This window comes from Onychomys torridus, chromosome 3 (assembly GCF_903995425.1).
Source record: "Onychomys torridus chromosome 3, mOncTor1.1, whole genome shotgun sequence".
NCBI classification, from domain to species: domain Eukaryota; kingdom Metazoa; phylum Chordata; class Mammalia; order Rodentia; family Cricetidae; genus Onychomys; species Onychomys torridus.
Genome location: NC_050445.1, coordinates 67,256,027 through 67,279,608, shown reverse-complemented (window position 1 = coordinate 67,279,608; position 23,582 = coordinate 67,256,027). Strand labels below are relative to the sequence as shown.

General features: G+C 39.6%; 1 protein-coding gene across 1 annotated transcript; it reads left to right on the top strand.

The window, feature by feature from the left end:
* The first annotated feature begins 4,181 nt into the window (after positions 1-4,181).
* Positions 4,182-22,686, top strand: Gtpbp10 (GTP binding protein 10). Its single transcript, XM_036182674.1, has 10 exons — positions 4,182-4,275; positions 6,194-6,387; positions 7,617-7,708; positions 8,377-8,521; positions 12,016-12,089; positions 14,574-14,626; positions 16,248-16,355; positions 16,990-17,067; positions 18,001-18,124; positions 20,935-22,686. The coding sequence occupies exons 1-10, from the start codon at positions 4,243-4,245 to the stop codon at positions 21,141-21,143; spliced, it is 1,110 nt and encodes a 369-aa protein (XP_036038567.1). The 5' UTR covers positions 4,182-4,242; the 3' UTR covers positions 21,144-22,686.
* Positions 22,687-23,582: the final 896 nt, after the last annotated feature.

Below are 23,582 nucleotides of genomic sequence, written 5' to 3'. Positions count from 1 at the left end.
TAATAATAAGTCGTCTTTGGAGTGCTCATTATCTGAAAGTGAGCAGAAAATTGTGGAGCTCAAATTCAGTGCAGAGAAAACCCTCCACCAAGAAAGGATTTAAAGGAATAGTTGGAGACAAGGGATTTTCAATCACGTCTCCTGGGTTGTGGCTTAGTGAATGAAAAAGTATCACAGAGATGGGCTATAGATCTCGATTCCGTCCATTGCCTTCTACAAATCACGTACCCTACTAAACAGAGGCACACAGTTTCTGCTGCTCAGTTCTTGGCCCCTGCTAGAGTCATTAGCAGCTTCCCAGCACTCAGCTGGGCTGGGAGGCTTCAAAGTTCTGGGGAGTTTTCCTCCATGTTTTGTTACAAACTAGGGTTTGTACTCAGTTTTTTCTTATTAAGAATTATATGTTGGGTGGTGTTGTTGAATGTCTTTAATTCCAGTGCTCAAGGATTGAAATGGTATCATATTAAAATTTCAAACCCTCAGTTTGCAGTATTTCTCAGGTCACAATTGAATAGCATACAACAGAGGTTATTTACTATGTTACTTTGGCAGGTCTGAAAGATAAAGCAATTTGTATGCTGTAAGAGTCAGCACTGTAGTGATTGTCTTTTTTTTTTTTTTAAATAAATTAACAACCCACAGAAAACATTCAGTTCCTACTGAGCCCAAGGCCTGAGCCACATAAACCTTGTTACACCCACTTGTACAAGTACAACCCAAAACATTATAGACAAATGGTGGGAATCGAATTAAGAGTGGGTAGGAAAACAACAGAAAATTGGTAGAGGCAATCTACAAATTTGAGAACCAAGTCAAACAACTTAAATTTCAATTGGCTAATAAAATTAAGCAATGTATACAAGATTTCTTAATTATATTTATCCATTTTGTTTTAAAATGTATCTGCACTAAAGTGTTAGTTAGATTAAATCAGCATGTCCAGTAATTGAACCTGAAACAGATAAAGGCCAGAGCAAGCACAGTTTATTCGTATGGCTGGGATGCAGCTGAATAGTGTTGTACTTGTCTCGCAGACTAAGAAACTGACTCTAAACAACCAAGAAGTTGGAAGTTTAATTGATGATATTATCTACATACTATTTTTCAGAGATTCATTGATTTTTATTTTGTGTGTATGGGTGTTTTGCCTACACGTATATTTGTGCACCACATGTGCTCAGCACCGCAAGAGGCCGGAATGGGGGTCAGGTCCTTTGGAATGACATGTGGGTACTGGAAACCGAAAAGCAGCTAGTGCTCCCATCTGCTGAGCCACTTCTCCAGCTCGCTGCTCTTTGCTTTTTGAGACAGGGTCTCATTATAGTAAGGCAGGGAGGAGAGAAAATCTTGGCCCTTTTGGATGGAGGAATGGAAGAGGTAGAAAGCAGCTGGAGGATGCTCCTCTGCTTCTCTCATCTTTCAGATTTTTACCCTAATATCTGACTCCTGGTTTTTTTTTAATTGATAAAGATTAATTAGATTAATACTTCACCCATGAGGAGTCTATCAAGCTCAATACATAGTTGCAAAGCCTTTGCCACAGACAATTCTGATTAAACTCAATGGGTCTCAAAGGATCACGATGAGGAGGAGACATGACTGTGGGAAGAGGGGTAACTGGGGTGAAAAGTGGGTAAGAGACAGTAGAGGATTGCAGTAATCAGAATGCAGTTTGTACATGGAAGACATTTGTAAAAGATCAAAAGAAAATGGTTAAAATTCTGATGAAAACAACTGCTTTGAAAGTGAGGGTATGCGCATGTTTGTGCAGGTCTTGCAGCACCCAGAAGGGGGTGTCAGATACCCTGGAGCTGGTGTTACATGAGACTGTGAGACAATTAACCTGGGTTCTGGAACCCAGGTTCTGGTCCTCTGGAAGAGCAGGAAGTGTTCTTACCCAGTGAATCATCTCTTCAGCCCCAGCTCATGTCAATTTTAATAGCATGTTCTTAGGTGAGAGAGTTTACAGATTTCAAAGGTTCCTTCTGCCATCTTATAATCAGAATCATAATAAAATATTCCATGCTCTGACCATGTTTTGTTCAAGGTACATACATATACATATACATATGTATATGTATGTATGTATTTTCCTTGTTTACAGCATCAGTGATCCTTAGCATTTTAAATATCAATTTCTTATTTATATTTCATTATTGTTATCATTTTCTGGGTATGTTATGGGAAAGAGAATGAGCTTGTATTCAATAATCAAAAATAAACAGAAAATGCATGCATTAGGTTAAACATTCTGACATAATTCAAATGGTAGCTTTTTTTTAAGATTTAACAGGAAAAGTCTAATAGTAGCAAATAAATACTCTGATTAATGAAAGGTAAGTAAATCTATGGAAAGAACATCTGATATTTTGGTTAATATTATGGTTACTTTACAGAGGTTAAAACAAACAAACAAACAAACAAACAAAAAACATCGAAAAGCAAAACCAAACAAACCAAACACCCAGCTGCTACAGGTTAAATGACAATGACAGTTTCCAGCCTAGGGACAGTGAAAAAACCTAGTAGTAGTTCCCATACTAAACTGTATTTAATGAGAAGTGAAGAAGCTGTCACATTAAGGTTAGAAATGTGGGGGATAAAATAACAAATTCAAGGGACTAGTAAAAATGAAGAAGTTTTTGGTTGTGAGTCTAGCCTTTAATGGCTGAGCTATCCCTCCAGCAAGGCCCTGGGTTCGATCCTCAGGTCAAAAAAAAAAAAAAAAAAAGAAGTTTTTAATGTACGGTTCTGCAGAAAAGGACGCCAGCATAGGAAAAGGGAAAAGGCTGACTTGGTGATCTGGCACAAGAGGATGATTTTTTAAAGTCCCTTATGTAAGGATTCTGTCCCTAATTATATCACCAGCAGGCCGGCCCTCTGTGCCTTCCTTCTCTTCTTTTCTGCACTCTCTCCTCCCCCTTCCGTGCCCACCTCTGCGCGGCCCTTCTCTCCCTCTGTCTCTCCCAATAAAGCTCTAAAAGATAACTATGGTGCACTGACTCTTCTGTCCAGCATTCTCCTCTGTCGGCATGGCCAGCCAGCGGCCAGCCACGAGTGCCACCGCCTTAACCAACACCTTGGTCTGGTGAAATTCCTCTTTTCCCATAGGCTAGGACTTGCTCCCTTCCCAATGAATAACTTGGGGCTTAAGACTGCTCCCTTTTCTAATCTAGGGCTCAGGCATGTAGGACACTGCCTGTAACTTTCTAATTGTCAAGAGTTCTGAGGCAAGCCTTTGCCAGGTGAACGCTAGGGGAGAGGCCAGAGGCCTGGGGCCTCCTGCTATCTGTCACTAACTTTAAAAACGCCTCATAGTGAAAATAGAACATAACAAAAACTTCTTACAGTTCCTCTCGACTGCACTACCCAGGGCAGTGACCATGAGCAGGTCGCATTCCGCCAGGAAGCATTCTGAACCTAGTAATTCTAATGATAGAAAATAATAAAATGAGCAGTGTAGGGAGACCCAACCAGTGTGCCTGTGCACATTTTGTCACTGAAAGCGAGGGCGGTGAGGAGTGGGACTGATACCCAGCCTCTTCCTGATGCTTCTTCCTCCCCAAACTAAGCAATGGTAATCTATGATCTCATGACACCAGCCTTCACACAAGGGCAGCTCTCACCACAGGTGAAAACTCTTGGCTGACTCCCTGAACAGGTTAGGGTTTTTGTTTGCCTCCCCTGCACCCAAGATTCTTCCAGAGCTAACACCCTGGCACTTCTTTCAACACTTCTGCGCCACAGGTTTTCAGTGATTGGTTCCCGAAGTTAAAGCTGTGGCTAGTGTTTGCTCAAGCCGGCACCCAGCAGTCCTGTAGGGCTCTTCTCGTCTTTTACGTTTGGCTTTGCTCCTGTTGGGAGGGTTTGCACTCAGAGAAAATTCTGGCACCTCATAGTTCCCTCGGCGACCACAAATGTGTGAGGCAGGCCAGTCTCCGGCGCATTTCGTTCCAAACGTCAACTGCAGAGGCTCCTACTCCGAGCCCGGCTGTCCCTCGGCACACTGCTCACACCTAGCTCCGCATTGCACGCTCCCCTTCCTCTTCCCCGACCCGCAGACCGCCCAGGGCGCACGCCTCTCTTCCGCCAGCGCGCTAGACCCCGCCCGCACCGGCCCGCTACGGCGTCACCTCGGCGAGCAGCAGTGACGTCAGAGGCGCGCGGCAGCAGTGACGTCAGAGCGCGCCGCGCGCAGATTTGCGCGGGTTCTGCGGGAGGGAGTCGTGCCCCTTGGCGTTCATGGTGCGCTGCGGCTGCGCGTTGTTGAGAAAGGTCCGTGCAGGGCATCCTGACCCCCGCTAGGGTGCTTCTCGCCGCTCCCCGGGGTGTCGCTCCTCGGTTCCCCTGTCCCGGGAGAAGCTTGCGTCTTTGACGTGGCTAGGCCTGTTTGGGGTCCCGCTTCGGGGAATTCCTGGAAAATTCCTGCAAGCACGTGGGAGGGACGTGGGGTCCCTGCCTGCGGTTGAGACTCGGGATTACGGCGTGCGTGGCGTACGGCGGCTTTTTTGTGGTTTAAAGTTGTACCCGTAACATGCTTTTTATACGTTTTTCCTCCCTTGCACTGCTTTTAATATTTTTCAGGAGACCTTGTTCTGAAGCCAAAGTGTGTAATTGCTGTGCCGCTTACAGAGATTTTAGCTTTTATGTAGTGCTTGTCTAAGAATCCATTTTCATAACAATCCGCAACCAACCGCTTGGGTTAAAAAAGAATCAGAATGGGCTAAGTAGTAATGGTTTTTTAAAACTAGACGTCATCTTACTTAAGCTGAGTTCTCTGTTACTAACAGCCATTATAAGATGGCTCTTATAAATAAGACTCCTTAATAAGTCTCATGACTCCAGAAAGTAAAGAAAAAGTCACATGCTAAACAGCTTTAAAAGGCCTTACCAAGAGTGTATCAGGGTGGTCAGTCGTCACTTTCTAAAAACCCCAGATACTCCTGATACCTGAAAGTATTTCAGATTATCAAAAAATGTGAATATTAATTTAAGGAATTCTCTGTAATTTGAAAGCCTTGGATTAATACACAAGATCTTTATAGGAGGTTGCTGATTTAGTGAGGGAAACAGACACTAACTGCAGAATAAGATTTCAGAAGGTGTAATCCAAATTCTGAGGAAGCCTGCAAAGGCAGAGTAAGGGTCAATGAGAGCAATGTGCCAAGGATGCCTCAGATCACAAGCCATATTTAGTTCTATTATTTGAGAATACATTGGAGATCTGACACCAGAAAGTAGGTTTATGATAGAAAAGAAATGATAATCTAACTAGAGGAAAGTGTGCATAGCATGGCAGGGAGGCTGAGCAGATCATTGCATAGGAAAGAGCAAGGAGGGGTTGGGGATTTAGCCCAGTGGTAGAGTGCTGGCCTAGCAAGTGCAAGACCCTGGGTTCGGTCCTCAGCTCTGGGAAAAAAAGAAAAAAAAAAAGAGCAAGGAGGGAGAGGATGGGAAAGTTCTAACAAGTAAAATAAAACTGGGACGACAGGCTGAAGGACTTGAATACAGCTCTGTGAATATTGTTATTTCATAAGCAGTAAAACCCCAAAGTCATGATTGCTTCTACACAGGGGAAAATTCAGACATCAGATTCACTTAAGAAAAAAAGAAAAGAGCTCTTGGCTCATGGTAGTGGATAAGACCATTTGGAGTTAACAGTCAAGGTTTTTAGAGGACAGCAGTACTGGAAAAGAGGATTCTGGGAAAACCAAAGTTACAGTCAAAAGCCATCCATTTATTCAGTCTTGGTGAACGGATAAACTTTGATAGTTATTTGAGGGAACAGATTTGTTGTTGTTGCTTTTATAACATTGTGTTTTGGAGGGGATATCGATTCAACTGATACCCACCAACAAGTTATTTATTTAAAGGGTTTCAAATATAAATGAAATACAGCTCTGCTTTTCAGTTGTTTTAAACCTCTAAACGCCTACATTTTCCCTAGGTGATAGTTCCTGATACCTACTGAGATCACCCAGGAGAGAAGGGTTAGAATGAGAACAGAAAGGGCAGAGACCTTGGGACAGGTGACGTAAGAGAGGGGATTGGAAAAGGAGGTGATCTGAGTGTACTTTTTGTACAGAAAGCTTTCATTCTTTCTTGAAAGAAGCCTCAGTAGAATGAAACTAGACCCTTGATAAGAACGTTTGCTGTTTAAATATTCTCTCTCCTCTTTCTTTCTCTTTTTAAGTATGGAAATTTCATCGATAACCTAAGAATCTTCGCCAAGGGAGGAAGTGGTGGAATGGGCTACCCGCGGTTAGGTGGAGAAGGTGGAAGAGGTGGTGATGTATGGGTTGTAGCCCATAAAAATATGACCTTAAAACAACTTAAAAACAAATATCCTCAGAAACGGTTTGTGGCTGGAGGAGGAGCAAACAGTCGGTGAGTGCTTATTGAGTAAACTGAGCTTGATGAAAAGCAAGCCCTTCTGGGGAAGCAATATAGAACTTGACCAGTAATTTGAAGTAAATTATTGTCTGTGCTTCTAACCGAGCAAAAGCCTAACATGGCTATTTTGATGGTTTTGACCTTTATCCATTTATTCTTCAAGGGCCCCCTTTGCTTTCCACCATGGGAATAGGAATTATCTGAATCCCTGCTTTTTTCCAAACTTACCTTGAGCAAAATTTCATCAATGCCACTGCAACTCACCACCAAGAAAAGTCTTTCATTTATAAATCTTCCACCCAGATATAACCCTTATTTGCTTTGAATCGACTTTCCTAGTGCATTTATGTATTTATACAAATGTAATTTGTGTATAAAATCCAGCATAAAGAAATAAGGTGAAAGAGCACAATATTTTACAACCTCCTCTTTTTACTTAACCTTTTCATGCCTAAATTTTATTCAGAAAGCTGTGTATCACAGTATTGGAATTAACATTTTTGTTTTGTTTTTTTGAGATGGTTTCTCTGTGTAGCTTTGGAGCCTATCCTGGAACTTGCTCTGTAGACCAGGCTAGCCTTGAACTCACAGAGATCTGCCTGGCTCTGCCTCCCAAGTGCTGGGATTAAAGGCGTGCACCACCACCGCCCGGCTGGAATTAACATTTTATAATTTGCCAGTTTAGGCTAATGTTGGTTCTGTTCATTTTTTGTTGCCATAGCCACAGTGTATTAATGATCTCATGTGTAGATGCTCTACAAGTGACCCTGTTTCTTTATTCCTATGCTTATGTTCAATTTTGTGATAAATTCCTACAAGTGGAGTTGCTGTTAGAAGATTATACCAACTTATTTTCAATGTAAAGTACCTCTTATTATTAGCTTCCTATAATTTAAGAACTGCCAGTTATGCTCAGTTTTTTAGAAGATTCGTATATTCATTGGATTTGCTGGGGGTTTTCTACTTGTCTGTATTGAAGCAAGCGTCTCTGTATTTTAGATGTACAATAATTAGTTCATTTCAGGTTGAAATGACTTTTAGTGGTTAACCTGGTAACAACTAACTTCTATTTTTATAGGACACAGTATAAAATGTAAAAAATAGGAATAATCTTTTTTTAGCATTTAACCTTTTAATACCTGTACTAGTGAGAAGGGTTGATGGCTAGCTGCCTTTGTAAATCATTTAATTACGTGTTTTTTGTTTTGTTTTGTTTTTTGTAGAGTTAGTGCATTGAAGGGCCCCAAAGGAAAAGACTATGAAATCCCTGTACCTGTGGGTATTTCAGTAACTGATGAAAATGGTAAAGTTATAGGTGAGTGTGCTGCAGCTTCTAAGCTTATGAGAAATGAACTCATTTCCCAAAATTAATTCAGAAAATAGTACAATACCTTCTTAACTTGCAGAATAAAATTTTCTTGAATGTTAAAATCACATTTGTTTGGTGGAGGGTGGAGGACAGTTTTCAGGAATCAGTCTCTCCTCCCATCATGTGGGTTCTTGGGATAAAACTCAGGTCATCAAGGTTGGCGGCTAGTGCCTTCGCACCCCAAGCCATCTCACAGAAGAAAGGTTTTAACATTTATAATTTTAGCTACTAGCTTATTAAAGATTTTTAAATGTACATAAAGTGTATTCAGAAACTTACTGCTAGATTTAAGATGACTTTAAAGAGGTAAGGATACTTACTTAGTTTTAAACATATTAATCAGCTTCCTTTTAGCTGCTTACAAAAATGCTGTTCTGGGTCAGTGTTTATTTGCCTTTTGTCCATGGTAGACAGACACTTTGCTTCTGAGCTACCAGCCCTAGGGAGCTGCTTTTAAAAGGGATACATTTTTTTTTTTAAATAAATTAAATCTTAAGTTTAGCCCTTTAGATTTCTAAATTGGAATTTTTTGGCATGTATTTGTGAAAAAAACAAAACATAGCATATAATTGGCTTTATTTATTAATGTTTGTTGTCTTTCTCTCCTCTTAAAGGAGAACTCAATAAAGAAGAAGATAGAATTCTGGTTGCTAAAGGTGGCCTTGGTGGTAAATTACATACAAACTTCTTACCTTTGAAAGGCCAGAAGCGAATAATTCACCTTGACCTCAAAGTCATAGCTGATGTAGGCCTAGTAGGGTAAGTATCATTTATATCTTATAATGCATTCAAGCGGACCAAGACTACAAATTAATGTAGATAATAATTTGGGGCAGTGAATATTCCTAGTTTATGTAATTTGTGTGTTAGCACTGGATATGTGACCTGGAGAAAGAAGTGGGAGGTCTGGCTGGGTGGAGAGGTAAGATAAGTCACGGAAGGGACCTGTGCGTGGTAGCAGGTAGGATGGGTCTTGAGGAAAATTTTTTAAGTGACCCTTATTTTAAATCTTTTGCTTAATGCTTATATTTAATACTTAATACAATGTAGGCCCTTAAGGAAAATTTAGCAGTAAAGTCAAAAGCCTTTAAAGTGATCATATATGTTAAACTCATATTTACTCATGTAGAAATTTGTTATAATAACAAATTAAAGGTACAAAGATTTAAGATAGTTACCATATTGTTTAATTTTTATTTATTTTATTTTATATGTATGGGTGCTTGCCTTCATGTATATCTATGTACCACTTGTGTGCTTGATATCCTCAGAAACCAAAAGAAGGCATGTGTGGTTGCTGAGAATTGAACCCAGGTCCTCTGGAAGAGCGGCCTATGCTCTTGACCACTGTGCCATTTTTCCAGCCCCTTGCTTAAAAGTTTTAGAAAAAAGTAAGACAAATATATACATTTTTTTTTTTTGCAGAAACAAAATAAAAGAACAATTTAGTTGTTAATCCTACCATCCCAAAATATCAGTTAGTAATATATACCTCTCCAGTTGAATATACATTTTTATTACATTTATTTGTGTTGTATATATATGTATGGGCATGCAATTGCCACAGCACATGTGTAAATCCCAGGGATCAAATAGAAGTCAGACTTTACCCACTGAACCATCTCGATGGCCTCTTGATGGCTGTTACATACATATTTTTGCAGTTATTTATAATTGCAAAAATTAGAAGCAATATAAATGTTTGTTACTAAAAAGTTGGTTGGGTAAGTTGTATATTAACCAAGTTGTTCTTAATGCCATGCAGTTTAAAAGCAGGTCAGTCAACTATGAAATAATTTTCCAAAAAAGAAAATTCAAGGCATACTGTATTAGTCAGGGTTCTCTAGGGGAACAAAGCTTATAGAATCCAGGGCAAAGAGTATATTAAATGATGCTGTGTGCGTGGCCGCAGAAAATTCTACACTGTAGAAAAGAAGCTCTATAGGACCAATGACCCAGTTTCTTTAAAAATAAATTGCAGGAGCTAGAGAGATGGTGCAGAGGTTAAGAGCACTGGCTGCTCTTCCAGAGGTCCTGAGTTCAATCCCCAGCAACCACATGGTAGCTCACAATCATCTGTAATGAGATTTGGTACCCTCTTCCTGCAGATAGAACACTGTATACATAATATATAAATAAGTCTTTAAAAAAAGAGAAATATTAAAAAAAAAAAAAAAGGTAAATTGCAAAAGAGAAGCAAAATGGAAGGGAAGCTTATATGAAAAAGAGATTTCATAGATACTCAAGCTAATTATAATGCCAAGGCTTTATTTGGATTTGTAGCCAAACAACCAGATTTTAAAAACTGGAGATCTCTGAGCTGCAACTGATCTGAATGCCTCCTCTCTGAGAACTAACTTTCATGGAAGCAGAAAGCACCATGCAAGCTTCCAGAGGAGGAGGGCAACCCAGTTCTACCCAGCTGTTGTGCCCGTGAGCCATCTCAATAACCAGCTTGGCACATAGCCCTAAAGATGCAACAGTGGCACGCATCGTTGGTAGTAACCAACAGCTCTCTGGTTGGATTTAAGACATACGCTATAAGAGGGATATCAGTGCCGGTACCAGAAACTTAGCTAACCGCTGTCTGTATGAAAACACATACAAGTGACAGTATATGGACTGAGCGGGTTTTATTTGGGAATACGTGTGTGTGGATACATACACACATGCATGCAATTAATGACAGAAGAGGTTATGAATTTGAAGGAGAGTGGGAAGGAGTATATGGGACATTGGAGGGAGGAAAGGCAAGGAAGAAAGGTTTTAATTGTGTTATCAAAATTTTTTTAAAAATAAATATTGTATTGATAATGTATTAATATTAATTGAAGCTAGGTGATTACTATGTTAATTACTTCTGTATTTTTGTCTGTGTTTGATAATGTTCACAATCTAAAAAAACATTAAATAATGTTTTGTCAGTGTTTGGCTAAAGATAGTGAATTGTGGGCTGAAGAGCAGCCTCAGTGGTAGGAGCATCGCGTATTAGCGTCTTCAGAGGACCCCAGCTCGGTTCCCAGCATTCACATGGCAATACACAACTTTTGTAACTCCCAGGGGCTCCAACTTCCTCTTCTGGCTTCAGCAAGCACAAGACACACATGTAGCATAGAGGCATACAAGCAGAACACCTGTATTAAAAAAGGCAAATGAATTAATTAAAAAGAGAGTGAAGTACATACAAGGTTTTGAGCTTTAAGAACTCATTTGTGGGCTGGAGAGGTGGCTCAGAGGTTAACAGCACTGAGTGCTTTTCCAGAGGTCCTGAGTTCAATTCCTAGCACCCACATGGTGGCTCACAACCATCTGTAATGAGATCTGTATACATAATAAATAAATAAATGTTTAAAAAAAAAAGAACTCATTTGTAATTGTGTGTATGCAGTTGTGTCTGTGGGGTACAAGCATGTGAGCCCAGTACATGTGGGGGTGTAAGTTTTCCAATATTATTTTGGACTTACAATCTTGTGGAGAAGGGATGAAAAATCCCAGGCCTCTTGAATGCAAAGTACAGATTCTACTAGTGAGCTGTACCCCTGATATTCTCATCTTAATTCCAGAAATATTCAAGAAATCTACTTCTTTTGAGGGATGCTCTTTGAGACAGGGTTTCTCTATATAGTTCTGCTGTCTTGGAACTAGCTCTGTAGACCATGCTGATCTTGAACTCAGAGATTCGCCTGCCTCCTGAGTGTTGGGATTAAAAGTGTGTGCCACCACTACCTGGTAGGAAATCTATTTCTTGATGTTGGAACACAGTCCAAGAATGGAGTTGTGTGAGAATTCTGAATGCTTATGAGAAAACTCCAAGAAAATAAGACAAGAATCTTGTGTCCTCCGTTTCTTCAAAACAGAATTGTTCTTGGAGTGTGTTTTCCTGCTCCTCTCAGGTGTAGCGGACAGGAGGGAGTTACTTCAGCTGGTGTTATTCATGTGCCTCTCTGGAAAACCTGTCTTTACGACATGTGCCTTGTCCTTGTGACTGGACACTCATGTGATTCTTCTCATCTCGCAGAGAAGAGTAAATTGCCTGATATTTTGAATAAAGTTGACTATTGCAGGAGACTTTAGTCCATCTCCTTTTTAGACCCCACTCTCCGGGTTCACGCCCCCAACTAAAGCTGTAAGCATTTGAAATATTGGGAATTCAGAAATGTGGAACTATTAGTAATTCTGGTATTTGTTATAATGGATATATGCATTATATTGTTATGACTCATATAATGTATATATTTAATGTATTATTTCAGATTCCCAAATGCTGGAAAATCCTCTTTACTAAGTCGGGTTTCCCATGCAAAGCCTGTGATTGCTGATTATGCATGTAAGTATAATTAGTGTATTTTAATATGTGAGGGTAAGTTTTCTTTGCATAAGAATAATAAAACTCTGAGGTTAGCTTTGGTTTGAAAGCTTTCAGCATTTCCATGCATTTCTTTTTACTCTTTCAGACCACAGCAGTCCTCACAGAAGCTTCCTGCCTTGTTAGGAACTTTGCTGCGTTTTTTTCTCTGTTTCACAATCACTGTTTGCTTTACATAGGATTTTATAAGCTACTTAGCTCTTGTTACGCACTGTGATAAATACTAGGAAACAGAGATGAATATTTGTATTAATTTTATGAGGATTTACTTCTAGGAACCATATTAGGTTACACTGCTAGAAAAGCTGATGAGCAAAGCCAGCAATTATATTTATACTTAGACTTATAATTGTACTTTAAAGAAGAAAGGAATGTGCGCATTTCACTGATAAATAGAAGGGAATAAAAATGTTTTGTTAAGAGGGTAGGTAAGTGTAGATCTTGAGAGAATGTGCTTGGCCGAGATATGAATAATAATTTGATTAATCAGTGCTTTAGAATAGAGGTGAAGGGTCTTTAAGTCATGAAAACAGCCTGTACACAACTTAGTAGTTACAAAGAAGTTTGTCTAGAGAAAATGAAGTAAGAGACAGAGAGAAATGAAATGAAAATCAGATCAAATTGCATAGACCATGTGGGTTGTCTTTTATCTTATTAATGTGTTAAGAGTATTTGGAAGACTTTGTGCAATGGATAAAATAGACTTTCCAAAAGTTCTCTTAGCCTATAATATAGAAATTGATTGGCATAAAGCATTGTTACTATGCTAGTGCAGTTGATAGATGAGCTACAGTAAAAGGATAGGTTGAAGGTATTGAGTGAATCTGATAGACTGTTTGCCATTATTAAACAAAAGAGCACAGAATGGCATTTTCTGGAAAATAATATTAAACCATTCAAAATTTAGAATCTGATGAAGTAGTTAATCTTGGACTACTTGCTGTTAGTTACATGGTCAGTGTTTTTTAGGATACATGAGACTCCTTAGATGAACAGTGGAGGGATTCTAGTTTGCCTTCTCTTGCTGTGATCCACACCCTGACCAAATCAGCTTGAGAAGGAACGGATATATGTGGCTCACAGGTTATAACCCATCACCAAGGTGACTCACAGGTTATAACCCATCACCAAGGTGAATCACAGGTTATAACCCATCACCAAGGTGACTCACAAGTTATAACCCATCACCAAGGTGAATCACAGGTTATAACCCATCACCAAGGGCAGCCAAGGCAGGCCTCGGGGCGGGGTTTGAAGCAGAGATCACAGGGGATGCTGCTCTGGCTGCTCTGGCTGGCTCACTGCCCACAGTAGACTGGGCCCTTCTCCATCAGTCAGCAGTTTAAAAATTACGTGTGTGAGTGTATATATGTGTGTCTCACATAGACATGCCTGCAGGCCAGTAACTTCAGTTGAGATTTCCCTTCCTCAGGGTTGTCAAGTTGACAAGCCAGATTCACCACGACAAGAAGGAAAGACAAAAACGTTCTAGTGTAAACTAGAGGCTAGTGTAAACCGGCAAGGCATGAGAACATCCAGGAGAGGGCTAGTGTAAACTGGCAAGGCATGAGAACAACCAGGAGAGGGCTAGTGTAAACCAGCAAGGCATGAGAACAACCAGGAGAGGGCTAGTGTAAACGGCAAGACATGAGAACAACCAGGAGAGGGCTAGTGTAAACTGGCAAGGCATGAGAACAACCAGGAGAGGGCTAGTGTAAACCGGCAAGACATGAGAACATCTAGGAGAGGGCTAGTGTAAACTGGCAGGGCATGAGAACCAGGAGAGGGCTAGTGTAAACCGGCAGGGCATGAGAACATCTAGGAGAGGGCTAGTGTAAACTGGCAGGGCATGAGAACCAGGAGAGGGCTAGTGTAAACCGGCAGGGCATGAGAACCAGGAGAGGGCTAGTGTAAACCGGCAGGGCATGAGAACAACTCAAGTGAGAACAGACTAGAGGGACTTTACTCGGCCCTGTGAGGTGGCTTAGTGGGTAAAGGTACTTGCCACTAAACACCGAGTTTAATTACATCTGGTGGGAGGAGAGAAGTGAGTCCTGTATGTTCTCTGACCATTCCATACCATTCCATTCACAAGCCCCTCCCCCAAGTAAGTACATACATTAAAAAACGAAATTTTGAGGAGAAACAAAAGAAAATGTTTACTGCAGAATCAGTGATTGTGATCAGAACCTAAATTCTGAGCCCCTAAACGTTCTCAAGCTGCTCTGGCCATGCAACAGCACTTGAGGCCAGAGCACAGAAGTCTGTCTCTGTCTTTTAAAGTACAGTGTGAACAACAGAGATACTGTAGCTTCCATTTTAACACATTAAAATGGGACTAGATAGTCAGAAGGTAGAGACTATTCATTCTATATACAATGTTGCCATTTTTCTAGAGAATTAGTCTTTTATTCTTTCCTTATCATACTGTCCTTTTTCCTTCAGTTACAACACTAAAGCCTGAACTTGGAAAGATTATGTACAATGATTTCAAACAGGTTGGTATTTTTAAAGCAAAACACAACACATTCTTTACAAGAAGTTACAATTTTTTTGGTAGTATGACTTTTAAAAAATGTTTTATTGTTATTTATTTATGTGTGTGTTTATATAAGGTCAGATGGGTATCAGAGTCACTGGAGGTGGTACTACAGGCAGTTGTGAGCTGCATGATTTGGGTGCTGGGAATTGAACTTGGATCCTCTGCAAGAACAGTATGTGCTCTTATCCACTGAGGCATCTCTCCAGCTCGGTCTTGGAGAAAAAACCAGATTGTTGTTGTTGTTGTTGTTGTTGTTTATGATAAGTAAAACTGTTCAGCATTATTATAGTAAATAATACAGTTATTCTGTTCAGCATTATTCTGTTCAGCATTATTATAGTAAAACATGAATTTAATTCTTGTTCTTCCAAATGTTATGTTCACGTCATCTCTATAATGTGGTGATAATTGTATTGCCCAACATATTGTGCACCCTAATAAACTTATTTGGGGTCAGAGAACAGTACAGCCACTAGATATAGAAGCCAGAAAATAATGGCACACACACCTTTAATCCTAGCATTCAAGAGGCAGAGATCCCTCTGGATCTCTGTGAGTTCAGAGCCACACTGGAAAATGGTAACAAGAGCCTTTAATCCCAGGAAGTGATAGCAGGAAGCAGAAAGGTATTTAAGGTGTGAGGACCAGGAACTAGAGCCTGGTTAAGCATTCAGGCTTTTGAGCAGCACAGTTCAGCTGAAATCCATTTGGATGAGGACACAGAAGCTTCCAGTCTGAGGAAACAGGATCTGCTAAAGAACTGATGAGGTGAGGAAGCTGTGGCTTGTTCTGCTTCTCTGATCTTCCAGCATTCACCCCAATACCTGTCTCCAGGTTTGTTTTTATTGGGAAGATCTTCTAACAATTCGTGCTACACTATAGAATTATGTCTTCCTAATCTGTATCTTGTTAGTATATGCCCATATTTTACTACCCCAGTGAATTGTTAATCTCCAGTTCCTGAAAGCTCTTCTGTAGAAACTGTAGTGCTTCTATGGGGAACTGTTTCATTCCAACTTTCTGGTTCTGGGAAAAGGTTCCATTGAGGTGTGCTTTACATTTTTCATAAGGATTAACTATAGAGCTTCTTCGTAGCCACAGAGAAGCTTTATTCATAATTACTAGAACTTGGAAATAACCATGAATCTCTCAGTATATGAATGGATAAACTGTTACATCTGGAGAATGGAATAGTCAGTTGTAAAAATTAATGAATTATGAAGCCATGAAAAGATTTAGAAGATCTTGAGTACATATTGCTCAGTGAAAGCAACCAAAAGACACATTAAAACATATGCACATAAAAATTAATTTTTTTGAAAAGAAAATTACAAACTTACCTTATTAATAACTGTTAAAGTAATAAATATTAAACTAAGCCCACAGTATCTATAGATTGATAGACTAATGAGTTAAAATGGGACCCAAATATCTGATAAACGATTTTAACATGTTTATTTCAAAGTTGTTATAGAGTGATTAATTAGAAACTATATATGAAATATGAAAATTTGGGAATAATTGAACTTGGTTTTCATCTGTTTTTCTTTCTCATCAAATCATTACTTTTGTATTAGATTTCAGTAGCCGATCTCCCAGGTTTGATAGAAGGAGCCCATATGAACAAAGGAATGGGCCACAAATTCCTCAAGCATTTAGAGAGAACCAGACAACTGCTTTTTGTTGTAAGTCATACATACCAGTGTGAGGTTCAAATGAATTAACTTGGTTTTCCTAGAAGTACTTTGTAAATAAGATTAAAGATAATGTGCCACAAACCCTGTTTTCATTATTGATGGTTTGTTATATATCTTATGGGCATCAGAGGCTTTTACAACCTGGTGACATCACAACCATCTTAGATGTGTGATCACACTCTGTAAATTCACATAGTGATAAAGTTATTGGATGTGTTTCAGAATACAGCCCTGGTATTAAATGGTACATGACTGTACTAGTAAATATCACTCCAGTAATTCTGTTTCAATGGGGGACAAATCAGTTTATAACATGGGCATGTAAATGCTGTTGCTACTGTGTTGTATGCACATTTGGCCATACTTACCAAGATTTGATTCCTTGAGACTGTAGCGTGCTCTTCTTCTATAGTATCTCTTTTGTTCTTAGTTGGTGAGGCTTGAGTAATGCTTATAGTTAGCGTGACAACTCAGTTTCTGTCCTTGCACTTAATGACTAAATTGCCAATAAAATATAGATTGAGAAATTATTCTTTGTTGAAATTATTGAGAGAGAAGACGTTGCTAAGCATAGAACTGAGTAATCATTTTATGTTCTGGGTTTTCTCTTCTCTCCTTTTAGGTTGATATTTCTGGATTTCAGCTTTCTTCTGTAACTCCATACAGAACTGCCTTTGAAACTATAATACTTCTTACAAAAGTAAGTTTTATTATTTGCTGTGTTCTGGAGCTAGTTTCCCATGTTTGTGAATCACATAGTAACCAGAATAGCCACCTTTTAAAAGATTGTATTCAGTTGAAGAACCAAAGTCGCTGTTTCCAGTTCCTCAGTGTTCACACATTCCTCATTATTCCATGGGTAACACCCTCTTGAGCTCCATATCCCTCACATCTTACCTTCTGCTCTAGTGTCTGTCTTCTTGAAACATTCTCCACTTACAAACTCTGCTCACTTTTTTTTCATCTTTTTTGGAGGTAGTGATCAAACCATGAGTGGAGCACAAGCATTCCGCCATTAAGCTCTAATCCCAGCACTTGTCCTACCATTTAGGCAAGATTATCGAGAGTTACTTTGTAATCTTACCTGCTGTCATTACTTCTCATTGCTTACAAGGAGTGTCCCCTTGACTGCTAAGTCTGTGACTGGTAACCAGACCTTTGCTTATGCTTTAGACTGGGTACTTACTGGGCATCTGTGATGGTTATGTTGACCACTCAAAGTAAGAGGCAAAACAAACTAACCAACAAACAAAACCCCAATCTTTTTTGTTTTAACTCTTTAGCCACCCCCACAACTTTATAAAATTTACTCCTAAGTACATATGCCTTTTCTAAGAATGCAGCAGTATTAAATTGTTATTATTGGCCTAAGTCTTTTCTCTCTTGAGTCTAGTTACTTACATTTGAGGCACAAAATCAGCTGCTTCTGGGAAGTCATGTGAGCTAACATCTTATTCACATGGTTTAGCAAGTAGCATTTTCTAAATTTCCTTTGTTTTATAGTTACTGGATTTATTGCTTTGTGGTGATATGAATGAGCTATAGATTTCTCAGGTTATTAAAGAAATATCACCATAACCTTCATTTATATACATACTGTTAAAAAATTCTTTGGTTTTCTTTTTATTTAAAGGAGTTGGAGTTATACAAAGAGGAACTGCAGACAAAACCTGCACTCTTGGCAATTAATAAGATGGACTTGCCAGGTGCCCAAGTTAAACTGGACGAACTGATGGAGCAGCTCCAGAACCCTGCAGGTATAGCTCATTCGCTCTCCTGTTCCTCAGTACTAGCTGTATGCAGAGAGTGTTGGGCCTTTTTGCTTTTGTTCTTTTTGGGGGAGGGGTTAAGTTTTTGAGAGCGTCTCCTGTAGCTCAGACTGGCTTCAAATTTACCACCTTGAATTCCTGCCTCGACCTCCCAGGTCGAGGATTATAGGTATGTACTACCATGATCAATGACAGCAAAAATCAACAGGAAAGAAAACCAATCGTTTCTACTCTGAGAAACTACCTTTGAAGAAAGAACATTTAATGTATAAGCTCTGAAATAGCTTTGACCGACCAGTCATTATCAAGTCTCAAAATGATTGATACAGTTAAGTTAGAGAAAGAAAAGAAAGATTACTTTGGTCCAAGAAGGTTAGACTTTATAAAGAATTAAAATATATGCAGAGCTTTAAAGAATACAAGAGAGGACCTAGAGATGCTCAGCCATTGAGAACCTATGCTGTTCTTGTGGAGGACCAGAGTTTGGTTTCCAGCATCTAAGTCAGGAACTCCAGCTTGATGAGGGTTCCATGCCCCTTTTGCTCACCCATACGTCTACGCACCCAGACATTCATTTATGCACTTAATTAAAGATAAAATAAATCTTATTTGTTTGTTTCTTGAGTTTGCTTGTTTTTGTTTTTTCTTATTTTTAGACAGGGTTTTGTAATGTAGCTGGCTGGCCTAGAACTCTTTGTAGACTGAGTTGGCTTTAAACTCACAGATCCACCTACCTCTGCCTCCTGAGTGCTGGGATTAAAGCTGTGTACCATCATGACAAGCTAAAAATAAAATAAACCTTTAAAAAAAAGGAAACAAGACCAAAACCCAGGAAATGTGGAGAAAAAGTCAGCAACTACCTCTGAAGCATTAGCAAGTTTTATCAGCCCTAGAGTTTTATCTCACTGGTGCACACTGTACTTTAACAAACCGAGTAGGGTTTACTTGTGTTTTGAGATTTTTTGTATGTGTGGCTGTTTTATCAGTGTCTGCACCATGTGCATGTTTAATGGAAGGCATCAAATCTGGGACTGGAGTTACACGCAGTTGTTAGTTACCATGCTGGAACGGAACCTGGTCCTCTGGAAGAGCAGCCAGTACCCTTGACGGCTAAGCCATCTCTCCAGCCAGAGAGCTGGTAGTTTTAAGAGGGTTTTTTTGTTTGTTTGTTTTATTAACATTAATTTAGTAACTGAAGAATACTAGGTTTTAGAAAAGAACATTTAGTCCTGTGTTTATGTGACATAGAAAATAAATCCTGTGACTAAAGGTTTTGTCTGTAATTTCTTAAATGGAAGTATTTCCACTATATAAAAAAATTAAAGGAACTGTCTTAGCCATTGTTCTGTTGCTGTGAAGAGACACCACGACCAAGGCAACTCTTATAAAGGAAACATTTAACTGGGGCCTTGATTACAGTTTCAGAGGCTTGGTCCATTATCATCGTGGGGGAGGGACATGGCACTGGCACAGTAATGAGAGGTACAGCCTGGTCCACAGGCAGAAAGGCAGAGACAGAGACAGACAAACACTGGGCCCTGTGTGGGCTTTTTGAAATACCAAGCCCACCCCCACTGACATACTTCCTCCAACAAGGCCACACTTACTAATCCTTCTAATCCTAGCAAAGACTTCCACTTGTGGTGACTAAACATTCAAATGTATGATCTTATTCAAACCACCACAGAGACTCCACAGTTTGGTAAATTGCCTTTTGTAAAACACTATTATCCTGTGGAGATAATAGTTTCAACTTCAGGGTCTAGGAGAAGGCCTCATCTACAACTGGCAAGTGGCCATCTGCTTTGAAGAATACTGATTTCTCTTCTTCCTATTACTGGAGTGATAATTGGGGAAAACCGACTTTAATAGACTAGGATTAGCAGACAGCACTGAGGTCATTTTTCTTCTCTTGAAAATCATTCCTCTACATGATATACATGTTAGAACTGTCCCCGAGTTAGAGAATTAGTCCTGGGACATAAATACTCCTTAATAGTCTTCATTCCTTAATAACACTTGCTTTATCAGTCAGTAGTTCTCTTTGCAATTGGTGGTACTAGAAGTGAGTTCTGGAGCACCACAATTCTTGAGTTTGCCTCTCTGGCCTTTCTTGGGGGTATTTAGCTCTGAGAAGTCAGGCTCCATGATAATTTCAATCTACCCATTTTAGTTTATATGACAGTTGGCCTATCCAGTCAGTTTGCTGTCCCCTTTCACCTCACACGGCACTGCCATGATGTTAGGGAGAAGATCAAGTCATATATATAGCTCTGGTAGCCCCTAAGTGATTGATTGGACTCAAGTGTTCTGCCCTTGGACTGTTTGGCCTTATGCTGCACTTTCCTGTGTGGATCCTGGTCTCCATTTAAATAGTGAGAAGCCTGTATCTTATGTTTGTTAAAGCTTATGTTTGTACTAAGACAAGCCAGAATGTTCCAAATGATGCATTGTTTTTATGGACGCTTCCTTTCAGGGTATCTCTGTTGCCTCATTTCACTCAGCCTCCTCAAGCACATTTTAGTATTCCTTTAAGTGTTGTCGTGATTTATCTAGTATTTATTGTTCATGTGGTTTAAAATCAGTTTCTCCTACAGTTCCTTACCAAGTGCTTACCATGTGCTAAGAACCACCATTGTCAGTAGTAAAACAGAGATCCCGAGAGCTGGGGAGGCAGGGCGGAGCTGGGGAGGAGTTCCTGGTGCTCAGTGTCAATTCCTTGCTTCTCCAGTCAAACCTCTGTGTAGTTTTGATTTAATTTTCAAAAAGGCATACAACCCACCTATTCTTCATTTCAGGTTTTCTGCATTTATTTGGAAAAAACATGCTTCCAGAGAAGGCTGTGGAGTTCCAACATATCATCCCCCTCTCTGCAGCTACTGGGGAAGGGATTGAACAGTTGAAGAGCTGTGTGAGGAAGTCGCTGGACGAGCAGGACAGCAAAGACAGCGATGCACATCATAGGAAACAATTGCTTAATTTGCAGACATCTAGTGCAGCATCCTAAAGGGAGCCACACCAACGCAGCTGTTTCTGTGTCCAAGAAGGGCAGTGTTTAAGTCTAGTGTGATGTAGTGGTGGAATACTGTTGGGTTCTAGCGAAGAAGGAAATCATGTTAGTTAAGACTCAGATGAGCCTGGGATGCACTATGTTCAAAGAAGCTGTCAGGCCCAGCAAGACAAATACCATGTAATCTCACATGTGGAATCTTAAAAAACCAAATTGAACAAGTAGAAATCCTGAAAAGTCATAAATATTAAGGATGAGAAAATAAAAGGTTAAGAGATATTGCTCAAAAGATACAAAGTTTCAGTTAAGCTCTACAGATCTGTTGTGTAACTGGTTGTTTATAGTTAGATCACTGTATCATATTTTGAAAATTTGTGAGAAAGTAGGTTTTAAGTGTTCTGACCACAAAGAAAATCTGAGAAAATTTATTTTAAATTAGCTTGATTCTGTATTTCAAAACATGCTGTGTATGATAAAGATGCATGTATAATTTTTATGTGTCAAGTAAAAATGTTATTTCAGTTACATTAATTTAAAAGCTTTTCTACATTTTTTAAGATTTCCTGATATATGTGCCATCACTCAGGAAGAGAAAATTTCCTCTTCCTCTTCTGGTGTTAGCTCAGCAAAGCAATTTCTTTTTGCAAAAAACATCCACGAGACCCAAACTGGGCTAGCATGCACACCGAGACCCACACGGCTCCTGTATTTTACCCTGTGTGGGTGATGACTGGGTCTTACCCCATTGGTGGGATCTCAACCTCACGGTCTGACTAGTGGCTGTTTGAATCAAAGGAAACAGGAGTCCTCACTGACTAAATCACCTAGATATTAGTTTCTCACAACTACCCCCTCTTTATTCCATTTTTCAAATTGGGTAGCATATGTTCGCCATTTAAAGTTTCTAGGAAGAGTAAATGAATCATGTAATTGATGGGTGAGCCTACCTTCCAGGAAGGTGCATTTTCTCAATTCCTACTTCAAGTATTTAAACAATACTTAGAAATAGAGATTTTTCCTTTAGGTGAAATTTGTTATAAAATGTAAACATTCGCTTTAAAAAGATTGTAAAAAAAAAAAAAAATTCAAGCAGTATACAGGAGTATGAGGCAAAAGACATTTCTGTTTGCTGAGACAGAAAACACTTCAGTCTTTCCCAGAGGAAGCACTGGAAGTAGCTTATGTTTTTATGGAAAGTTTTGCTCTTTTTCTTTCCTTTTACAAAGTAGGAGACAGTTAATAAGCTTTAAAATATTCCTGGGCCAAGCATGGTGGTCCATGGTAGTTCGGGCCTTTAACTATTTTAGTTGAAGGCCTCCTGGGCAACTTAGCAAGTTCTAGGCTAGTCTGGACTACATAGTGAGACCATGTCTCAAAAATGTTGTTCTTTTATAATTTGGCCTGCAGCCAAGTGTGTGCATCATATGAATGCAGTGCCTGTAGAGGCCAGAAGAGGGTGTTGAATACCTGGATCTGGTATTACCTGCCATTGTGAGCCATCATGTGGGTGCTGGAAATCAGACCCAGGTCCTCTGCAAGAGGAGCCAGTGCTGAGCCACCTCTCCACCCCCTTTTTTTAATGATAACATTTTATTTGTTAAAAATTACTTGAAAATTTAGTGCTTAGTAACAATTGTGGTAATTGACCCCTTCTAAAAAATAGTGTTGTTTTTTTAATAGTATATTGATTGGACCTAATTTTTTCTGACTTTAATAATATGGGTACTTTTATAAATATTATTTCAATTTGATTCTAGTTTCTGTTCCCTATACCTACCTCTCATTCTAGTGCCTGGACTAGTCTTCGTATCCTTTTTCCTTCATTACATGGGTATTTCTTGAGTACTGTGCAGGGGGCTGCACATGCAGGGTTACAGAGAACAAACAGGCCCTGCTCGTACTGCATAGCAGAAACTGCAGAGAGCTGGCATGGCCTGCTTCACAGCACAGAAGTGAGGCCGAGGAGTTTACCCTGGTGAGCTTATGTGATCACAGCTGGGTTCGTTCTGGCTAGTCCATCAGTGCGCTTCTGGCTGTTTTCTAACTGACAGGTAGGGTCAAGGACAGCTTCATGGGGTGAATTCAGGAGTCTGTGATTGATCTGATTCTGTCCTTTGTGAGGGATGAAGATGTTGAGGAGGAATATGCTTGTCAATGATGCCTAGGCTACTAATAACACATTTCATGACTTATTGTGTAATTATTAAAATTTATGTTCCACTTATTAAGATTTTCTGGTTATTGAAGGTTTAGCCTATTTTACCCCCTTTTTAAAACTGTCATGTTTTTCAAAACAAGGAGAAACTCCAGATTTCTTAAAACAATTTAGTGTGTTTGCACACACCTGCATGTACAACGGTGAGGCCTTGGGTCTGACCCTCTGAGCTAGAGTTTATAGATGTAGCTGGATGCCAGGCTTGTTACGTTGAATACAGG